At 39.7% G+C, this 21,930-nt stretch overlaps 1 protein-coding gene across 1 annotated transcript in view; it reads left to right on the top strand.

Annotated features, from left to right (window-relative positions):
- LOC128533810 (NLR family CARD domain-containing protein 3-like) overlaps positions 1 to 21,930 on the top strand; it is a 144,465-nt gene that overhangs the window by 111,253 nt on the left and 11,282 nt on the right. The window contains exon 8 of the mRNA XM_053508071.1: positions 11,261 to 11,434. Coding sequence (XP_053364046.1) covers positions 11,261 to 11,434 — 174 coding nt within the window. The remainder of the gene's footprint in view (positions 1 to 11,260; positions 11,435 to 21,930) is intronic.

Below are 21,930 nucleotides of genomic sequence, written 5' to 3' on the forward strand. Positions count from 1 at the left end.
AACACTGACGAAGTGGAGCCTCAGGGTAGGATGCCACTTCAGGCAGATCTTACAGAAATGTTTGCAAAGAGTCAGAGGCCACATTCCTTACCTCCGCGCAACGTTCCTCCATTCTATGGTGACCCTCTTGAGTTCACATCCTTCGTAAGAGCCTTTAAACATGCCATCGAAACCAACACTGATAGCAATCATGATAGGCTGTTCTTTCTCGAGCAGTATACTGAAGGACAGCCTAAGGACCTAGTGAGAAGCTGCCTGCTTATGCCAGAACATCGTGGCTACGCAGAGGCTATGAAACTGTTACATGACAATTTCGGAAATAGACAAATAATCGCTACAACGCTGATGCAAAAGGCACTCAACTGGCCGGAAATAAAGTCAGAGGACGGAAAGTCGCTAAAAACTTTCTCCCTGTTCCTAGTAAAATGTTACAATACCATGTCAAGCATCGATTACATGGATGAGCTAGACAATGCTACCAACTTGAGAGGTGTTGCCTCAAAACTGCCCTACAAATTGCGTGAAAAATGGAGAAGCCACGTATACAAGTACGAGGAGCGCAATCAGGAAAGAGCTAAGTTCGTGCAGCTGATGAAATTCGTAGAACAAGAAGCAAAGGTAATGTCCAACCCACTTTTTGGAGACCTGAACGTTTCGACTAGTGGTAAAAAACACAGCAGCAAATCCTCTCCAGGATTCAAGCAAAAAATTGAAGAAAAGAGGGGCAGCAGCTTTGCGACCGGCGTAAAACAGGTTGGTAAAAATCATAGAGACTCAATCACAGTAAAGAGTAGTGGTGCATTAGTTATTAGTGCCTTCACTAAACCTTGTGCATCCTGTGAGCAAGATCATACCCTAGACGAATGCCACAAGTTTACCAATGAGACATATAAGGCCAAATTGGACTTTCTAAAAAAGAATGGATTCTGCTTTGGCTGTTTAGTAAAAGGACATTTAAGCAAAGACTGCACGAAGAAAATTACCTGTCAGTTGTGCTCAAAGAAACATCCTCGCATGCTACACATTGCAGCAAAAGACACAGCTCAAGCGATCGCAAAGGCTGACGAAACCGAACCAGTTCAAACATTGCCTGTTACAGCGAGTCACGAAACGAGTGCGTGTATCGGGGCTGGAGATGACTGTATTCTCTCCATAGTACCTGTTAAAATAAAGTCCAAGAAAGGCAACAAGACAGTAAAAGTATACGCCTTTATGGACCCAGGTAGCTCTGCTACCTTTTGTACAGAGTCACTAGCAAGGCGATTAAACCTACAAGGTAAAAAAATTGACATCATGTTAAGCACCATGAACGCGAGGAAACAAGTAGAAAGTTACGTGCTTACTGATCTAGAGGTTAGCAGTCTGGAAGAAAACACCTTTGTTGAACTCCCCAAAGTGTTCACACAAAAGAGTATCCCAGTCTCAGTGGAAAATATTCCACAACAGCACGACATTGATAAGTGGCCATACCTCAGCGAAGTAAAACTGCCTTACATTAATGCTGGAGTTGAAATTCTCATAGGTAACAAAGAACACAGGCTCCTAGAACCATGGCGAGTAATTAACAGCAGGCACAATGGGCCATATGCAGTAAAGACTGCTCTCGGATGGACCATAAATGGACCTCTTCGAGAGTCGGTCGAGGAAGGCACATGTGACAATGAGCAAGTGAGCGTTGCAGTCAACAGAGTCTCCATCGAAAGTGTGGAACAAATGCTGATACAACAGTACAACCATGATTTTCCTGAACGGAACTGTGATGACAAAGCTGAGTTGTCACAAGAGGACTATCAGTTTTTAGACTCTGTAACTAACTCCCTGCAATTTACCGATAATCACTTCTACATCGGTCTCCCATTTAAGAAAGCAGCTATTCAAATGCCCAATAACCGAAGCGCAGCCATGCAGCGCGCACTGAACCTCAAACGGAAGTTTAAGCATAACCGCTCCTTTCACAAAGAGTATCTAAACTTCATGAACGACATGTTTGAAAAGGGTCATGCAGTCAAGGTCCCCACACCCCACCTAAGTCGACAAGACGGGCAAGTGTGGTACATACCTCACCATGGTGTGTACCATCCTCAAAAGAAAAAGCTAAGGGTAGTCTTTGACTGTGCTGCCAGCTATCAAGGAATATCATTAAATAGCGAGCTTCTGCAGGGACCCGACCTGACAAACTCACTCATTGGGGTGCTCGCACGCTTTAGACAAGAAGAAGTTGCCATGATGGCAGATGTGGAAGCCATGTACTATCAGGTCAGAGTTCCGGAAAAGGACACAGACTTGTTGCGTTTCCTGTGGTGGCCGAATGGAGACATGAGTCAGGACTTGGTTGAGTATAAAATGGTTGTTCATTTGTTTGGTGCAAAATCATCTCCAAGTGTAGCTAACTTCGCCCTTAGGAAAACAGCAGAAGAAAACCGCAGCAATGCATCTGCCGAGGCAGTCAACACAGTACTTAAAAACTTTTATGTAGACGACTGCTTGAAGTCAGTCTCTAGTCATAGTCAAGCAGTTGCGCTATATATTAATCTCACCAAACTGTGCGCAAGTGGAGGGTTTCACCTCACCAAGTGGACAAGTAATAGTCGTACATTGCTAGCTTCCATCCCTGAGGGTGAGAGAATTAAAGACATGAGGGACTTAGATTTGAGTAAAGACGTACTCCCTGTTGAGAGGGCTCTAGGGGTGCTGTGGTGTATTAATTCAGACACGCTCAAGTTCAAGATTAGTTTAAAAGAGCGGCCTGTGACTAGAAGAGGAATCTTGTCAGTCACTAGTTCAATTTATGACCCTTTAGGCTTCCTTGCACCAGTCATACTGCCAGCTAAGATCTTAATGCAGCAGTTATGTAAAGAGAGACTCGCTTGGGACGATGACATTCCCGAACAATTTATAAAACAATGGAGGGCCTGGCTACACGAGTTGCATCAATTGTCTGAGTTTAGTGTAGCAAGATGCGTAAAACCAGTCGACTTTGGAGTCACAAATACAGCACAACTTCACCACTTCTCAGATGCAAGTGAAATGGGATATGGAGTTGTCTCATATATTAGGTCAGTAAATGCTGATGGACTTACACACTGTGCATTCATGATGGGGAATTCTCGCGTAGCGCCCTTGAAACAAACTACTATCCCCCGAATGGAATTGACAGCGGCAGTGGTCGCCGTAAACAACGACAAAATGTTGAAAGGTCAACTGGAAATAGAACTGCTGGACTCTGTGTTTTGGACCGACAGCACAACTGTTTTGAGATACATTGTTAATGAAAAAATTCGCTTTAAAACCTTTGTCGCTAACAGAATCTCCATCATACGAGAGTCAACCAAGCCACAGCAGTGGAGGTACGTCAACACTTCGAAAAACCCAGCTGACGCTGCTTCCAGAGGAGTTTCCTGTGAAAAATTCATGAAAAACAACAATTGGATCCATGGTCCCCCCTTTCTTAAAACACCAGAGAGTAAATGGCCTGAAAACATTCACGATCTGTCGACGAAAGAGGATGACATTGAGATTAAACACTCAGCCTCAGCGAATCTCGTAAAAACTACAGAGAGCACAGATGCCGTGAGTAAACTGTTTAACTATCACTCCGACTGGTATAAGTTAAAAAGATCCATTGCCTGGATTCTTTGCGTTAAAGACATGCTTAAACAGAAAACAAAAAGGATTATGGGACAGGCAAACAACTCAATAATAGAAAACCATAAGTCTCTAACAATTAAGGACTTAACAAGGGCAGAAAACGAAGTCATTAAGTTCGTTCAAAACCAAAAATTCAAAGACGAAATTTCCATGTTACAAAAGGGTAATGCTTCCGTAAAAGGAAACAGTTGTCTCTCCAAACTAGATCCAGTACTGCAGAATGGAGTGCTAAGAGTTGGAGGACGTCTTGGTAGGTCTGCAATGCCTGAGCATGCAAAACACCCTGTCATTATACCCAAAGACTCACACATTACAACTCTAATCCTAAGAAACACTCACGAACAGGTCGGACATTGTGGAAGGACTTATATGCTTTCAAAATTGCGGCAGAAATACTAGATTCCGACAGCAAATTCCCTTGTGAGAAAGTTTCTGTCCAGTTGTGTGACATGCAGAAAGATCAGAGCGAAGAATAGTGAACAAAAAATGTCAGAACTGCCACGCGATAGAATAACACCAGATCACCCACCGTTCACTAACGTAGGGGTAGACTATTTTGGACCCTTCGAGGTCAAACGGGGTAGAAGTAATGTTAAAAGATATGGCGTATTGTTTACTTGTCTGACAACAAGAGCCGTGCACATTGAAGTCGCGCAGTCATTAGATACAGACTCCTGCTTAAATGCTATTCGACGCTTCATGTGCAGAAGAGGCCAGGTGTCAGTTATGAGAAGTGATAATGGAACAAACTTCATAGGCGCTGAGACTGAATTGCGTAAAGCTATCCAACAGTGGAATCAGTCAAAAATTGAAGGCGTCCTCATGCAAAAGGGGATACAATGGATATTTAACCTCCTGCTGGGTGTTACTTCGGTGGAACATGGGAAAGGCAGATAAGGTCAGTTAAAAAAATCTTGAGGTCTGTACTAAAAGAACAAACACTAAACGATGAGAGCTTGCACACATTCCTGTGTGAGGTGGAAGCTATAATAAATGACCGTCCCCTTACCACCGCTACAGACGATCCCACAGACCTGGAGCCCCTGACACCTAACCACCTGCTGCTGATGAAAAAACAGCCAAACTTGCCTCCTGGTCTTTTCAAAAAAGAGGACACTTACGCATGTCGCAAGTGGAAGCAAATTTAGTACCTTGCCGACCTATTCTGGAAGCGATGGGTGCGTGAATACTTGCCCTTGCTTCAGGAGCGCCAAAAATGGTCTCAGGTGAGAAAAAAACTCTCGATTGGAGACGTAGTTCTAATAATTGATGAGTCTTCTCCAAGAAATTCATGGGTCATCGGACGGATCACGAAAGTGTTCCCAGATAAAAAAGGACTTGTGAGACGTGTACTGGTCAAAACTAAAACCAGTACCCTGGAAAGACCCATCGATAAGCTGTGCCTGATATGTGAAATGGACTGTTAATTACCTTATAAAGTAGTCATGTTCCTTTCATTTGGTACGCAGCAATATGAATACCTTAAGTTAAACCGTTAAAAAATGTTTAAAGTCTTAAGAAAGTTAATTCTAAAGTGTTAAGAAAGTTAATTCAAATTTTAATCCAATAGTAAATGTTGTGGCCCAATTGTAAAAAAAAAAAAAAACAACAAAATAAAAAATGTGTGTAATTGTCAGTCTTCCTGCCTGTCAATTAGGGGCTGGAAATGTAAGGGCCATATTTCATTCTTGTGATTTGTTGTTATGTTTATCTTATTTCAGTTTATTAGTTAAGCATTAAGCATTAAGTATCATAAATATAATTTGTATTGTGACATCATTTCATGGGTTGTTCTGTGACATCATCCCACAGTTATGCAGTTCCATGTCTATCATGCACGTTAGTTGTAGTTGTTGTTAAGACACGGAAGGATACAGAAAGGTTTGGAGCACACAAGCTTTTGACCGTGATAACGTGAGACAGTAAGCTAAAAGGAATACAGTAAAATAAGTTGTTGTAACTGTAATCTATCGAAGCTACAGAACACAGCAAGCGACTTGTCGTGACTACAGTGGATTTATGCAAGAAACTGTAACAACCGTTGTTTTTGATGTTGAAAATAAACAAGAGACAAAGAAATCAACGAAACGTCTGATGTCAGTGACACTGTGTAACTAAAGACACGCGTCAGAACTTGTGAATAACATGCACCTACAGTCAGCATAACAATGAAAACTAATACCATGCTTACGGGTTATGTTGCCCAGAGGAAGCACGTAAAGGGAAAAAAGCAGTGGACCTAAAACTGAACCCTGCGGAACGCCAAACTCCACTAGAGAACATGCAGAATAATCACCATTTAAGTCTACATACTGATAACGATGGGTTAGATAGGATCTGAGCCAGGAGAGGGCTGTACCCTTAATTCCTACTACATTTTCTAATCTGTGAAGAAGAATAGCGTGATCAATGGTGTCAAAAACTGCACTGAGGTCGAGTTAAACTGCACTTTAACGAGTGCTGTCTCTGTGCTGTGATGAGGCCTAAATCCTGACTGATACAGTTCATGTATGCCATTTCTATGTAGATATGAGCATAGTTGCTCCGCTACTATCTTTTCCAGAATCTTAGAGATAAAGGGGAGCTTTGATATTGGCCTGTAATTGAAGAGCGGACAGGTGTCGAGGTCAGGTTTTTTAATTATTGTCACGAACTAACCTGGATGATCGGAAGACTTTAGCACTAGCGGTTAGCCCTTTGTAGCGTGGATGGTAAACCCAAACGCGGAAGTAAGCGAATAGGCAGGATAACCACGCGATTTTATCTAAGGACTCTCACACAAGGGGAGCAAGGGAAAAACACAATTTTAACCCGCGTCCTATAAACACACACTCGGTTCAGAAAGCAAACCCAAGAAAATGAGTACTCACAATTTGGTAGACAGACAATCAGGACCAACATGGGCGAAACTCAATGACTGAACGAGTGTGTAGCGCCATCTTGTCTCCTTTTATGCTTCCTGTTTTGCGACCGTACTACTTCCGGATCCTAGTGCCGGTCGCGGAATGGGTGTGTGTGACAATTATTGGTTTGATAACTGCTAATTTAAAAGATTTTGGAACATACCCAATGCTGAGTGAAGAATTAATTATTCTCAAGAGGGGTTCTGTTATTGCTGGTACTATCTGTTTAAGAAAATGTGTCGGTACAGGATCTAATATACAGGTTGATGAATTTGCAGAAGAGATAAGTGAAATTAGTTCATTCTCTTCAAGGGAAGTAAAGTATTCTAGGTTCTGATCTGACATGGCTAGATTAACATCTGCATAAATTACATTGTTCGGTTTCAAAGCCTCAATTTTATGCCTAATATTTACAATTTTATTATTAAAAAAGTTCATGAAGTCCTCACTATTGCATGATGTTGTTGTGGAGATTTCTGCAGTGATCTTATTTTTGGTTAATTTGGCTAGGGTATTAAATAAAAATTTAGAATTATTTTTGTTATTTTGTATGAGAGTGGAGAGATACATTGATCTAGCTACACTAAGAGCTTTTTTATAGTTCAGGATGCTCTCCTTCCATGCTATTTGAAATACTAACAATTTAGTTTGACGCCATTTATGTTCTAATTTCCGAGCTGTCTGTTTTAAAGAGCGTGTGTGATCGTTATACCAGGGAGCGAGTTTCTTTTCTCTAATAATTTTTCTTTTAAGTGGAGCTACATTATCTAAGGTATAACTAAACGTTGACTATAAATATTCAGTCGCCTGATCGTGTGATCCCATCAAAGTTGGTAACACTGACGGTGATCCCTTCAAAGTTGGTAACACTGGGAAATTTCTAATTAAACTCTGTGTGGTAGTTGATGTGAATGTACGTTTCATACGGTAGTGCGGCGCTGTGTGTACATTATTACCGTGACTAAGGCTGGGCGATAAAACGATAACGATATGTATAAATCAATAAAAAATGTGTTTGATAAAACGTTCGATAATTTTTATTCTTTGTCAGAAGAAAACAGGTCGCGAAGCTAGTTTGGTTGCTGTCATGCGCACTTGCTCCGCGACCGGCACTAGGACCCTGAAGTAGTACGGTCGCAATGCAGGAAGTATAAAAGGAGAAAAGATGGCGCTTTACATCTCTCAGTCATTGAGTCTGCCCATGCTGTTTCCGACGCTTCGCCGGATCTTATGTGATTTTGGGTCCAATTCCTGATTGAGTGTGTGTTGCTAGAACGCGGTGTTAGCTTCTCCGCTTTATTTTGTCGTTTCTCGCGGCAGCGCCTGTTAATTCATGCCCGTGCAGTGATGGGAAAGACAAACGAGTCGATGCATGTCCATTCTTTTATTTTCTGCGTTGTCAGGCGATATTACAAACTTCCGGGTGGATTCCATACTTAAATCAAACCAAAAACTACTTAAAGAAAACAGGTTTAGGCTCTATATTCCAGCTCATCTCACATTTCCGCATTCACGCACATTAGACTGCATTACCCACAAAGCATTGCCTGCACTGGACTACACTCCCGTAAACAGCTGCCGTAAAATCAACCTCTCTCCCGCAACAGTGGGTATAATTGTGTAAACTCTTGCTCTCGGCGTGAGAGAGGTCTTACAATGATTCGCGTGGTTATCGTGCCTGTTCGCGCTATTTCTGCATTTGGATTTACCGTCCACGCTACAAGGGCTAACTGCTAGTCTTCTGGTCTGCTTCTGGTTGCCCGTGACAGTTGCATTAACAAAGGCACTCGCTCTCTGGTAACCTAGCTACGTAGGGAGTGATACACTAACGTCAATCATGTAACAGTATCACGTTTGGTTGCGCCATGTCGTCTCATGCAGGTCTGCTTGATTTCTCTTCAAAAGCAGGAAATGCACTTTGCACTATTTTATTACACTTTATTAAGCATTTCTTACATTTTCTTACATTTTGCACCTTAAATGTTAAGAGATAATTAAGTGTTCATTGTGACTTTAGACTTATGTTTACATTTTAATTATTTGAGTTTTCCATGGTTATTGACATTTCTGTCTTAACTGAGGGGACTATGATCAAAGGAAGGTTAAGTTTAAAATAAAAATGTTTAAATGTAGTATATTTTTCTCCTGGTCCTTATTTCAAATGGGTCATAAAAATATCGATAATTATTGGTATCGACCGATATGAAACACTGATATAGTGATACAGTTTTCAGCCATATCGCCCAGCCCTAACTGTGACACACTTAAATTGAGACAAGATAGTGATCTGAGATAACTTCAGATAGTGGAATTGTGAATAAATTTCTTATACTTAATCCGAATAATATTATTAATATGATTTATGAGTGGGTCCTACTACACATTAATTTACTCCTACCGAGTCCAGTATAGACATAAATGCTGTTCTCAGAGGGTCTTCTGGATTCTCAAAATAAATATTAAAATCTCCAGCAATTAACACTTTGTCTACAGAAACGACTAGGTTTGAGAGGAAATCTGCAAATTCCCTAAGAAATTTAGAGTACGTCCCTGGACGTCTGTAAATGACAATTAGCGGGATCGACTGAGCTGACTTAATATAGGTAAATACACTTATGTTACTGTAAAGAATTTCAAATAAATTAAATTTGTGTCCATGTTTTTGTACAATAGTCAAATTATCATTGTGAATAACTGCGACGCCTCCTCCTCTACCAGTTAACCGAGGCTGGTGTATGTAGCTGTATCCAGGAGGACTAGCGTCATTTAAAGCTACATACTTGTCCTGTTTAATCCAGGTTTCTGTTAAACAGAGTATATCAAATTCCTGATCCGTGATAGTTTCATTAACTATAACTGCTTTAGATGCGAGAGATCTAATATTTAACAGTCCTAGCTTCAGATCAGAGGTGCTGGCTGCGCATTCAGTATGATCTGAGTTTGTGGTCTTTATGTTAATTAAATTACTAAAACAGACTTTCTGAGTCTTTCTAAATTTGTTTTTAGCTTGGGGAACAGACACAGTCTCAATATGATGAAACCTGAGTGACGACTCTATGCAGCTAGCAGACGGTTGGTTTAGCCTGTCTGTCTGCTCCCTGGCCTGGGCTCTGGATTGTCACCGATTAACTAGGCCTTTTCTAAGACTATAAGCTATACTGCAAGAAATGAGATCAGCACCTTCCCGAGTGGGATGGACACCGTCCCGTCCTAACAGGCCAGCTTTGCCCTCAAAGGTCTTGCAATTATCTATGAAGCCCACGTTGTTTTCGTAGCACCACCTGGACATCCAGCGGTTCAGCGACCATAACCTGCTGTAAACTATGTCGCCACATCTCATTGGGATGGGACCAGAGCATACTACTCCATCGGACATCGCCTTCGCTAATTTAAACACCTCTGAAAAGTTACTCTTACTAATCTCTGACTGACAAAGACGTATATCATTAGCTCCAGCATGTACCACTATCTTAGAGAACCTGTGCTGTCCTAGAGCCCTAAGATTACCTGCTATGTCCGGTGCTCTGGCTCCCGGGATACACCTAACCACTGCCGCTGGCGCCCCTAAAGGTCTAGCTAATTTCACATGTCTCAGTATAGAGTCTCCTATAACCAGAGCTCTTTCAGGTTTCTCAACGGGTGCATCACTGAGGAGAGCAAACCTGTTGTACACGTGAAGTGCAGAAGAGGTGTGCTCCGGTGGGCTAGCCTTAGCGTTAGCTTTGGCTGAACGAGTATGCCGCCGAGTCTTCACCCACTCGCCCCGCTGTGAGGGCTCTAATGCCGGAGTCGGGGGCTGGTTATCTCCGCCTGTGGCACCCAGACTGTCCGCTATGGGAATAACGCTGCTCTCACACTCTCTAACCCTCTCTAAAGTCTGAATGCGCTCCTGTAACGCTGATATCTTCTCCGTCAGAGTGCTCACTAACACACACCTATTACAAATAAAATTACCACTAACGACGGAGGAAGAATGTCTAAACATCCTGCACTCTACACACTGAACGAGCTGAATATTAGACATGATATCGTACCTGAGTCGGAGTTGTAGTTGTTTGGAGCTGAATTCCGTTTGTTGTTTTTAGACGAAGAAACTCGCGCGTTCTCCAAAAAGCGCAGAAAAAGGCGAAGCCAAATAGTATGAAGATGTAAAAACTAGTTGCTATTAATATTATTATTGTATAAATGAAAAAGCTATGTAATTTAAATGCTGATACAAATGCGAAACTTTCAACAAAAACAGAAAGCTACATCACCAACAGCTTCCAACACCTTATTTACTGTGTGCTTATATAGTTAGAATAAATTTTTTAAGTATATGGCTGTGTAACGTACATACTGTACCTGACACAGTAATTAAGGAAATTAAAGTATATCTGTAATGTATTATATTTAATATGTTTTATAATTTAATATTTATATATTTTTTTAAATGATAAACTTGTCTGAACAAAGCATTGAGACTGAAGCATTGTTACACAGAGACTCTGAAAACAGGAAGAGAGCTACAGAGCATTATACTAGAAGTGAAGTACATAAGATTTAACACTAACACATTAGACAATACATTCTATAGTTTAAACTATGTACTTAATTTCAAACTACCTAACAAAAATCATGACATTTTACAAACACATCAGCTTTAAATTAGGTCTTAAATGAAGATGAAAATCTGGTGATGAAGAGTGTGTCATTGTGTCTCTCTACAGGTTGTGGTCTTGTGGTGTCTCAGATGAAGGCTGTGCTGCTCTGACTTCAGCTCTGAGATCAAACCCCTCACACCTGAGAGAACTGGATCTGACTGATAATAAAGTAGGAGACTTAGGAGTGAAGTGTCTCTGTGCTGTACTGGAGAATCCTCACTGTAAACTGGAGACACTGAGGTAAGATCATCTCTCTGAGAGTCACATGACCTGCTCCTCAGTAAGACACATTCTCTAATAGTGAGACTGAAGCAGAAGTTTTAGGTTGATCATCAATGTCCTGAGGAGAAAGATTGTTTCTTTTCACTGCATACTGATGATTTGTCACAGAGTCTTTGGGTCAGATGTACGTATGTGAGAAGCTGCAGAGCAAAACATGACTTGATGTGACTGCAGTGTGTCTGAAATGACTGTGAAATTTACTAAAACACTGTAACTAATCACACAAACTGCACCTGGGACACAAACTAAATGCACTGTGTGTGAGCTGTAGGGTTTAAAAGCAGCAGGGAAATGCAAATGAGAAACATTTTATTGGTCTTAAAGCTGAAATAATGTTTATTTTGTCAGTGAACAAACTAACTGCTATTAAACAGGGTTGCCTGATATGTACAAAAGATGCAGTATTAAAACTATGCAGTGTTTATTAATAGTTTTTTCACTGAGCTCTTAAATAGTCTTGTATTATTATAGAGAATGTGAAGTTAGATCATGTTGTTAAATGCATGGTGTCTGAAGTTCTATTTATTATCAGCAAAGAAAGTGAGAAATTAGATTTGTGACATGGTGTTTTCTTTCAAGAGGAAGAAGAGTAAACCTAAAGGTAAAGGACCTTACTGGGAGAAGTTAAATGCCGGTGCCAAGCTGAGATATTTTGAGGAACTTGTAGAGATCAAAAACATCGATCCGTATGACCTGGTAGCTGAAGAGTGGATGAAAGACCCAGACACACAACCCCTTCTCTTACACCCTGGCATTTTAATTACCTGGTTGTGTGACATGTCTGAGAAGCATGAGACACACAGGGTTCACTGTCCATCGTCTCTCATCAGCATCATCATCATCATCACACTTTGTTTCTATCTGCAACTCCTCCTAAACCATTCATCATTTTGACCAAACCTTCACAGAACCTTTATTAGGAAGCATACAGTAGATGTGCCCCAGCTTAGTTTATTTTTAGACGTACTGTAGCTCGTTCAGTGGACAGGTGACACGCCTTCCTTGAAAGACCCCTAAAGTTTTTCGGAATAAGTTCTTAAACTTTACAAGAAAAACTAACGAGTGGTAAAACTACAAGTCACTGGAAGTTCATGAACAATTCTGCAGTGTCTGTGTGTAAGATCTACTGATCCACAAACCAGTGAAATGTGAGAGCACAGTCGTACTTACTAAGTTAAGGTGACACTCTGCTTTTGAACTGGTCTGTTAGTAGAGCTGTCTGATTAATAGTTAGTATCAATTAATTCGAATCCATGGTTTATGTTGATGTTAAAAAATGAAAATCGATTTTACAATTTCACTTTGGTATTACACCGCGAGCTTCCGTAGTTCTGCGACACCCTTGTGTGAAATATGAAATACTACATGACAGCGTGCTCTGATGAAACCAAAGAGCTTGTTTCCAAGAGAGGCGCGGTTTCTTCAGTAGTATGGAAATTGTTCGGGTTTGCAAAGCCCGCTGTAAAATTTGTGTAAAGTTTGAAACAGCATGTCTAATTTACTCGAGCCCCTTAAACAGAGCCACACTGTTGAATCAGAGACAGCGGCAGCGCAAATAAACACCGGAGAGAGGTCATAAGAGAGGTCAAAAATATCAGCCACGTTTTCCCACTGTATCCCATATAATAAGAGGGGCCTCGATGGAAAGAGATTACTGATGTTGTGGCGTGTTATATTGTTAAGACGTTATGCCCAAATACACAGTTAGAAAGCCTGGATTTATTTACCAATTCCTCATATTTTGCTAGAATAACCAGAAGGTAAAGACTGGTGGTAACACTTTATTAATCACAAAATAAGGTATGCATGTTGTTAAATAAATATTTATGATGATGATTAATATTTTTCTAAAATATCAAGTAAACTTGTTAGTGAAAGTAAGTTTGCACTTTTAGTCGAAATAAGCAGATCATGTTTGGTAATATTGTTTTGCTTAAATAAAAAAAATCCTATACCCTCTAGTGGCTAATTTTATTAATTTCAAGAAAAATAATCATTTTGAAATCGAAAATCGAATTTTGTCTAAAAAAAAAAATCAGGGATTCAGTTTATAGGCCATCATATCGCCCCGCTCTAGCTGTTACTGTAGCTATCAAACCAAACAGAAATGTAAACATGTGGAATATGTAGTGAAAGGATTGTTTAGAGCAGAGGTTTCAGGTGCCAGGTCGTTAAAGGAGAGACGGCATTACTGATCAGGTTGGCCTGATGTGATGCTGCTTATAATTATCATGCCTTCTCGAACTCAGAAAAAAAAATCTTATTTGTAATTTTGCTTCCTAAACAATCATGTGACCTGCTATGGCAGTGTTTCTGATGCAGCAGTTTTGTCCTGACATAGTGACGCTGTTTACCAAAATCGAGCTACTGAACAGTTCTAACACACAGAGACGCCTCATCCTACAACAATGCCACCGACACGTAACTCAAACTTCATTTTAATTTAACACGTACACAGTGTAGGATTACAAATTTGTAAAATGTTTAATCTAGGTTCCAACATAATAGTACATAAACTGACAGAGTTATGTACATCGGGTTTTACATTTTGAGGTAAAGTTAGTGACATTCTAAGAAGATCAAGTCTGGTAGCCCAGGTGTCTGAGACATTAACCTTTTGTCTTTATGTACTTCCTGACCACTGGGTAGGGTCCCAAGATAAATCTGAATGCTAATCTCACGGCTTTTGTGTCTATGATAATATGAAGGTCTGGGTGATACTGTCAGGCTGATTAGATTAGCACCTATTCATTTGAAACACACTGTTATGCTGATGAACTTCCGTTACCAGGCTGATTCCTGTACTACACTATGCTTTGTTTAGATCGTTTCCACCTCTTTTTATCCCTCCCCCTTGAAAAGTATAAAATCTCCAGAGCGGAGTTTTAGTCAGACTTGGATGACTACAGCGACGCACAGCGAGTTCTCAATGAAGAGTAACTTCTGCTTGAAAGATATCAAAATACTGTCTCCTGGTCTCTGATTCCACGAAGGAAAAAGTTCCCAACAACAGCCATAAATTGTATGACATGCAGTAAAATGTTTAAATGAAGTGCAATGTGATGTTTGTAAGGTTTAAAATGAGCCTCCAGGGGTCTCCGAGTGGCGCAGTGGTAAAGTGCTTGCCCTATCATCCAGAGATCGCTGGTTCGGTTCCCGGGTGATGCTGTTACCTCTCACAGCCGGAGGTCTGATTGGCTGAGCTCTCTCATAGGGGAGGGATGAGAGGTACTTAGTGTTTCTACATTAATGATGGCTCTACAGCCAATCAGGGGCGTCTGTGAGCTCACGCAAGCAGAAGGAGCGGATAGCGCTGTTCCAAGTGTGTTATGCTGCCCCCAAAGGTGCGTGAGCGAGCAGTTCGAAAAGAGGGGTTGGTCATGTCACGTGGGTCGGAGGCACCACGTGATAGTCTGCGGCCCACCCGACTGAGTGGTAGTAGTAGCCTTAACGTGGGAGCCCTCTAGTGATGGGGAGGAATTGGACATGACTAAATTAGGGAAAAAAATCGGGTGAAAAAATCCAAAAAAGTCCAAAATTTTATTTAAATGAGCCTCCAAATTTTTTGTTTAAAATGAGTTAAATGAAGAATTATTGCTTTTGTGTCCATCACACCACGATACGATACCAGCTGACCCTGACCTGGTGAAGAAGACACACACACACACATACGACCACACACCTGACAATACAGACACAATGTGTCTAATGTTCTCTGCTGATTATCATCACAGAAAGTACACTTAAGCTTTTGTCCAGGTTTCCTCTGGAGTTCCAGCAATTTGGATGTACATTTATCTGGCCATGGGCTTTAGGAAGTATTATCTTATAAGGCATGGGAAAGCTCACACAATATTGAAAACCTGACAGTGTTTATTAAATTCTCAAATTCACAGTGAAACGAAACAACGTTCCTCCAGGACCAAGGTGCTACATGCAACATAAATTTACAACATAAATTAACAGAGAAACTAAACTAGCAGAGACAAGACAGATAGTCCTAACATAAATTACAACATAAATTAACAAAAACTAACTAACTAAGAAAGACTATCTACAGGTTTTACAGACAACATAAAGTGCACGTGCAAATGTGCAAACGAGCAACAACAAAGTGACAATGCGACAACCAGGACATAACAAAACATAAAATATGGTGTTGAGGTAGTGGAGAAACAGTAAACATTTCTTAACACAGGAGCAAGAATTGAGGAGTTAGAGCAAAAAAAGTAATGAATATTGTGCAAAAGAGATAAAGAGTGAAGCCTTTACAGATTTGTGTGTACGATAATTTGGTGGTGTACGTCAGTGCGTCTGCGCTTGTGTTGATTAGTCAGTCCAGTCTCAATGTTTTGAAGTACTGTAGTTGAGTTAAGCTGAGTGATAATGTTTGTGTATGTCCTTTGTCTTATCAACATTCAGAGACAGGTTGTTTTCTTTACACCAGTCCGTTAGCCTCTGCACTTGCTATCTGTACGCTGACTTGTCGTTCTTGCTAATGAGACCCACGGCGAACTTAATGATGTGATTCGAACTGTGTGTTGCTACACAGTCGTGAGTCAGCAGTGTGAACAGCAGGGGACTGAGCACACAGCCTTGTGGGGCCCCAGTGCTCAGTGTAATGGTGCTGAAGGTGCAATTCCCGATCCGTACTGACTGAGGCCTACCGGTCAGAAAGTCCAGGATCCAGTTGCAAAGGGAGGTGTTCAGGCCCAACAGGCTCAGCTCTCCGATCAGTTGTTGGGGGATGATAGTGTTGAATGCTGAGCTAAAATCTATGTACAGCATTCGAACGTACAGTATGTGTCCTTTTTGTCCAAGTGTGTAAGGGCAAGATGGAGTGTAGAGGAGATGGCGTCGTCCGTTAAGCGGTTAGGATGGTACGCAAATTGCAGTGGGTCCAGTGAGGGGGGCAGCAGGGTCTTGATGTGTCTCATGACGAGCCGCTCAAAGCACTTCATGATGGTGGGTGTAAGTGCAACGGGACGGTAGTCATTGAGACAGGACACAGTAGACTTTTTGGGCACGGGGATGATGGTGGTGGCCTTGAAGCACGTCGGAACGACGGTGCTGCTCAGAGAGATGTTGAAGATGTCGGTGAGAACATCTGCCAGCTGTTCAGCACATTCTCTGAGCACTCTGCCTGGGATGTTGTCTGGTCTAGCAGCTTTACGTGGGTTGACTCTGTGTAGAGTTTTCCTCACATCAGCTGTAGTGAGACATAGCACCTGGTCGTTCGGAGGAGGAGTGGTCTTCTTACAAATACTCCACAAATACTACATTCCTCTAGATGTTCACGAAACTGCCTAAAATATTACATTTTCAGTTTTGTCACTCTAGATTTCTGGTTTGTAAAACACTCCAACAACACGTAGGAACATCAGGCCAAGTCAATACCAGCCACACAGCAGAACAATGCAATACCACCCCCTACTGGACACGAATGTTAATGTTTAGCATGGGAGTCCACCTGTTACAACCAGTCAAATACGTAGTAAAATGAGGAATATCATCCACACACACATTTTTGCCTTTATGGTCTCTGATGATGTCTGTTGTTTGGAAACTTGCATTTTAACCCATTTCCTGATAAGTTTTAATTTTATTTGGGACATTTAACTTTGTAGATTGTAATGTTAATGGACAGATGTTTCTCCAGAGCAACAAATCAATGAAAACATGTGTTCTGTAATTTACAGTAAAGCCAAACCTTTAGACCTAATCCCACAGGATTAGTATTACCTGAGGACCTCTAGTCATTTGTAGTAATTGAGGAGGTTGTCTGTGATCTTAATCCAGTGTGAATCGGCCATGTCTGTAATTTGTAAAGTAAAAATATTAAAGTAAAGATATTAGTCCCGTGTGAATCAGCATGTCTATGATTTGGCCAGAATTTATCTGGTCGTATATAATTCTTTTCAAGACTTTTGTGTCCTTTGCATCTTTCTATTCATCTTCTGCACAGAATGGAGGCTGTGTTGGAGTGAAAGTATTTTGAGTTCTGGGTCATATCACTATACACCATACAACAACAACACAATGTGTAGAAAGAAATAAAATAGCGAATAGGGCTTTATTTGTATGAAATGTAATATTATTTGTAATATAATATAAATGTTAGATTTATTTGTATGAAAAACATCATATCTGGAAGATAAGTAAGTAAATGTGGGGGGTATTTTCTAAATCACACGAGGTCCCCAGGTAATACTAATCCCATGTGAATAGGCCTTTTATCTGAGACTAAAGCTAAATAAAGGTAAAGAAACATATATTTATTTCATGGACTTCAACATGGTGTGTTTTTTTCTGTATTCTTCAGAAAGCAGTAATTTGTCTCACACTGAAAACAAAACAATTACAAACAACCACTGGTCATGAAAGAGCAGCTTAAAATGTATAATATAATCTGTTCACTCAAATAACACACACACACACACACACCACACAAACACACAGTGTGTTATCAGAATATACACAAAGATAATATGCAGTAATAATTAACCACCAGTTAGTGCTTCAGCTCTCTGACCCATCTGCAGACAGCTTCTTCTTCTTTGAGGTTTTTTGGTGGATTTTGGTGCATTACCTCCTGCTGTACTGGAGTGTGGAAGATTTTTAAAAATCTGTTAGATTTTATCTGCTAAACCAGTTTCATTTGTTTATTATATATTTTCCAGGCCATTTTTCCCTAGTGTATTTTCTACTTTATCTATTTGTAAGATGTTATCTAGATGGTTTTGTCTGCATGAATTTCCTGTTTCCAGACTAGTGATGGCTGACATGCTATCTGATACAGTTATCACCTCTCCTTGATAATTCTTCTCCACCCATTCAAGTAATATTTGTATACTTGTGAGTTTAACCATATATTCTGATAGTTGGTCTGTTGTTCTTTTCTTAGCTGAAAATTTTGCTTTAGGTTAAACTCTGCTGCAGACATACAATATACGCTATGCTGCCATAATCTAGTGTTGCTCTTATGAGTTCAAAATAAACATTCCAAAGTACTTAACATGCTAACAGAGGGTCAGCACCTGCGTCTAGTAACCCATGGCAACAGTGGTCTTAGGTTGATGACGTAGTTAGTCCTTTATCTTCTTGGTGTTTACTGGCGGTTGGCATCCACTATGTTGCCTCACCATCACCTTTTGGTCTTGATCTACCTCCACTTCCTTTCATTTTAAATCCTCTTTTCTAGTCCCATCGCCCTTAATAAACTCATCAAATACTTTCATCCTTGTTCTCTTTCTCCATTTTCTAAAATAATTTTTACAGTGTACTTAACCTTTCCATATTCCCTGAAGGTTGGGGTGAAGCTCCCTTCAATGTTTAATGTTTTTTATTCTGTGTTGAGGAAAAACCTACCATTTGGTTACAGTTATAAAATTAAACCCAATTTTCCACAATAACTCACACTCGCCAAAGCCATTTTATTTTAATAAGTCAATTTTTATTTAAAATTTGAAATGAGACAGCAACCAAGTAATTTAAACCACAGTGGAGTTTTTTTTTTATTTTTATTTTTTTAACAAAATTAATTAATTGTAATTGCAAGTAATAAGAAACTACGTATATTAAATCCTAAAATGCTAAAGACTAGGATGGACTAATGACTAGTATACATGAAGTTATATTGTTATAATATACTGTATATGTTTATAGTTAAAGCTGTTTTGGGAGGCTAATTTTGTACTGAGTGTATTTATGATGTAATTAAATTATACAAAAACACTAATTCATGTCTACTTTCCCACATGGAAAGAACCTATATGAGGATATATGCGCATATATGAAGCCTATATGCAGTATATATGCATATATATGATAATATATATGCTGCATATAGGCAAAATTGAGGTGCATATATGTGCATATACAGGCCATATAGGTCTCCTGTATTGCTTCTTTATATCCACATATAAGCCCTATATGTACATACAAGATATGTCTCCTATATAGCTCATGGCAGGATCTGGTCATTTTAGCTCATATCTCACTTTGGCAACTGTCATACATGATGCGCTCATATTTTCTATTATCAAGGCAATAACTAAGAACTAACTAAATTTTAAAAAAGCAAAAAACTTATGTGCGAACACGTGAAATTGGTATTACATGTAATTGGCATGTTATGGAATTTAACTATAGTTATACACATTTTAGAATTTCACTTCATTATCTGCTAATGGCCCGAGGCAGGACACGCCCACACGCCAATCACACGGAAATCAGTCCGGCTAATTTACATACTAGGCCACACCCCCGGACATTGGCATGAAACACACACACACACAAAGACAGGCTTGAGTTTACACACAGATTCAGTTTTCTGCACGTTTGGAAGATGACACGCGCTACTACACATCCAAGGAAACTCTTCAGAATGTTCTGGAAAGTGGGAGGAGTTTACATTTACCACCTTTAGAAGAAGACTGTGTGGCTCTGACGACGAACAGGAGCATTTTGAAGAGAGAATAGATCCAACAGAGGACACACTGGGTAAGTTATTAAGTCTTATAAAACTCTTATTCTGATAATATTAAACTAATATTAGTAAATATTTTCCTCACTTCAGCTAGCTCTTGTCAGCTTGTGTGACACATTGGCTTTCAATGCCATTTACATAGTTTAGGTAAATCATGCTAACATGCTGCCTTATGTAGTACAAACATGATATTTCCCGGTGGCTAAGCTAATGCCTTATGGAGTTTACAGATGTTTATAAATGTTCTAATGTATTTCACCTTGTTTTTGGATAGCTTTAGATTATGGTTGCTAATATGTATTTGGCTCCGTTTTGGTTAGCTTATAACACTGTTTCATATCTTTATCATTAATCTGCATGTATACATAAAATTCGATTAACTATTGGGAAGCTAAGCAAGAATCAGTATGAAACATAAAAAAGTTTTTAAAAGTTGCCAATGAATTAATATTGTGATGTGAAATTATTTTTCAGATTGAAAGGGCTCTGGGGTGTACAGGCAGAAGCGTGGAGAGCAGCCCGCCTTGCCACCTCTGCTACTGCCATGGTGCGGAATCTGCTGCTGGGCACCTTCGACTTGGAGACTTTGCTGCAACCTGAATGGTACAAAACATGTTTCTTATCTCTTCTGTCCTTGAAAAAAAAACAAGTCAGTCATGTTCTGTGGAATAAATTATGTTTGTGTGCGGGCATACCATCGCTTTTTTACTTGCCATTTTTGCATTTTCTTAAACCTCGAGAAAACGTGATGTGTATATAAAAAAACTCTTGCTTTCTCCACCTTCATTTTACCCCCCTTTAATAATAATTTTGAAATATTACTTTAAGGTGGAAAGCCAACCAGAGGGGATAGGAAGCAGCTGGTCGTGTTTATTAGGCATCGGAGACTGCATAAGGTAGGGCACCTATTATTGTTACTGTATCTGCTTGGGACCTATATACTAATTTATCGCTTGCTCACTTCTTAATCCTACCTTTCCTCTAAAGCCACATTTCTGGGGTATTGCGCTTTAAGGTGTGTAGTCCTCTATTTTGTAGAACATATAGTGTAGCAAATAACCTCATGGCACTAATTGTTGTCGTTTGAAGTTTTAATTAATAATCATTTATTATTATTATACTGTCTTATTATTTTTGTCTTCTCTAGATGCTACATTGAAGAAGTGGCCGGCAGCCACCCGAGGGCAGACAGGCACATCTATCAATTCAAAGCTCACAAAGCTGAGAAGGTCCTCAAAATATGTATATGTTTTCTTCCTGTTGAGTTTTTTTGTCTTATTTTTGTTCTTGTACTATATTTTTGTTCTTTTACTATTTGATTGTTCTTAAAAAAATAAAAATAAAAATACATTTCTACATTTTGGGCTTTTATTTATGTTGTCTAGCAGCTATGGATTTTAATAATTTTACTAATATCTAGGTAAAAATATAGGTGCATATATGCACATAGGTACATATATGCACGTATATATGTACACATATATGTACATATAATATAGGAAAACGGGCAATTTTATATATGTCACATATATGTCTATATAGGTACATATATGCACGCATATATGCACATATATGCACGCATATATGCACATATAATATAGGAAAACGGCCAATTTTATATATGTCACATATATTAAAAACCTATATCAAACCTATATTAAAACATGTTTATATAGGTTTTTTCCATGTGGGTTTACATGCTAAAGACACAGACCATACATAGTTCTCACAATTTAAATGTGTAGGATTGTATGTTAAAATGAAGAAAAGAAAATATTTACTATAGAATATAAATGTACAATTTGTTGTATGAACGTTGAAATAATTGAACACAGACAAGGCTGGTCCGGTGTATACGCCCATCTCTGGCAGGCGCTAATGAATATTAATGAGTATGCAAATGTGACAAGGTGTCAAAACAAACGTAGGAATGTCGGAAACCCAAACGAGTAAAGATTTTTCTTGG

The sequence above is a fragment of the Clarias gariepinus genome, chromosome 12 (assembly GCF_024256425.1).
Source record: "Clarias gariepinus isolate MV-2021 ecotype Netherlands chromosome 12, CGAR_prim_01v2, whole genome shotgun sequence".
In the NCBI taxonomy this organism is placed as follows: Eukaryota; Metazoa; Chordata; class Actinopteri; order Siluriformes; family Clariidae; genus Clarias; species Clarias gariepinus.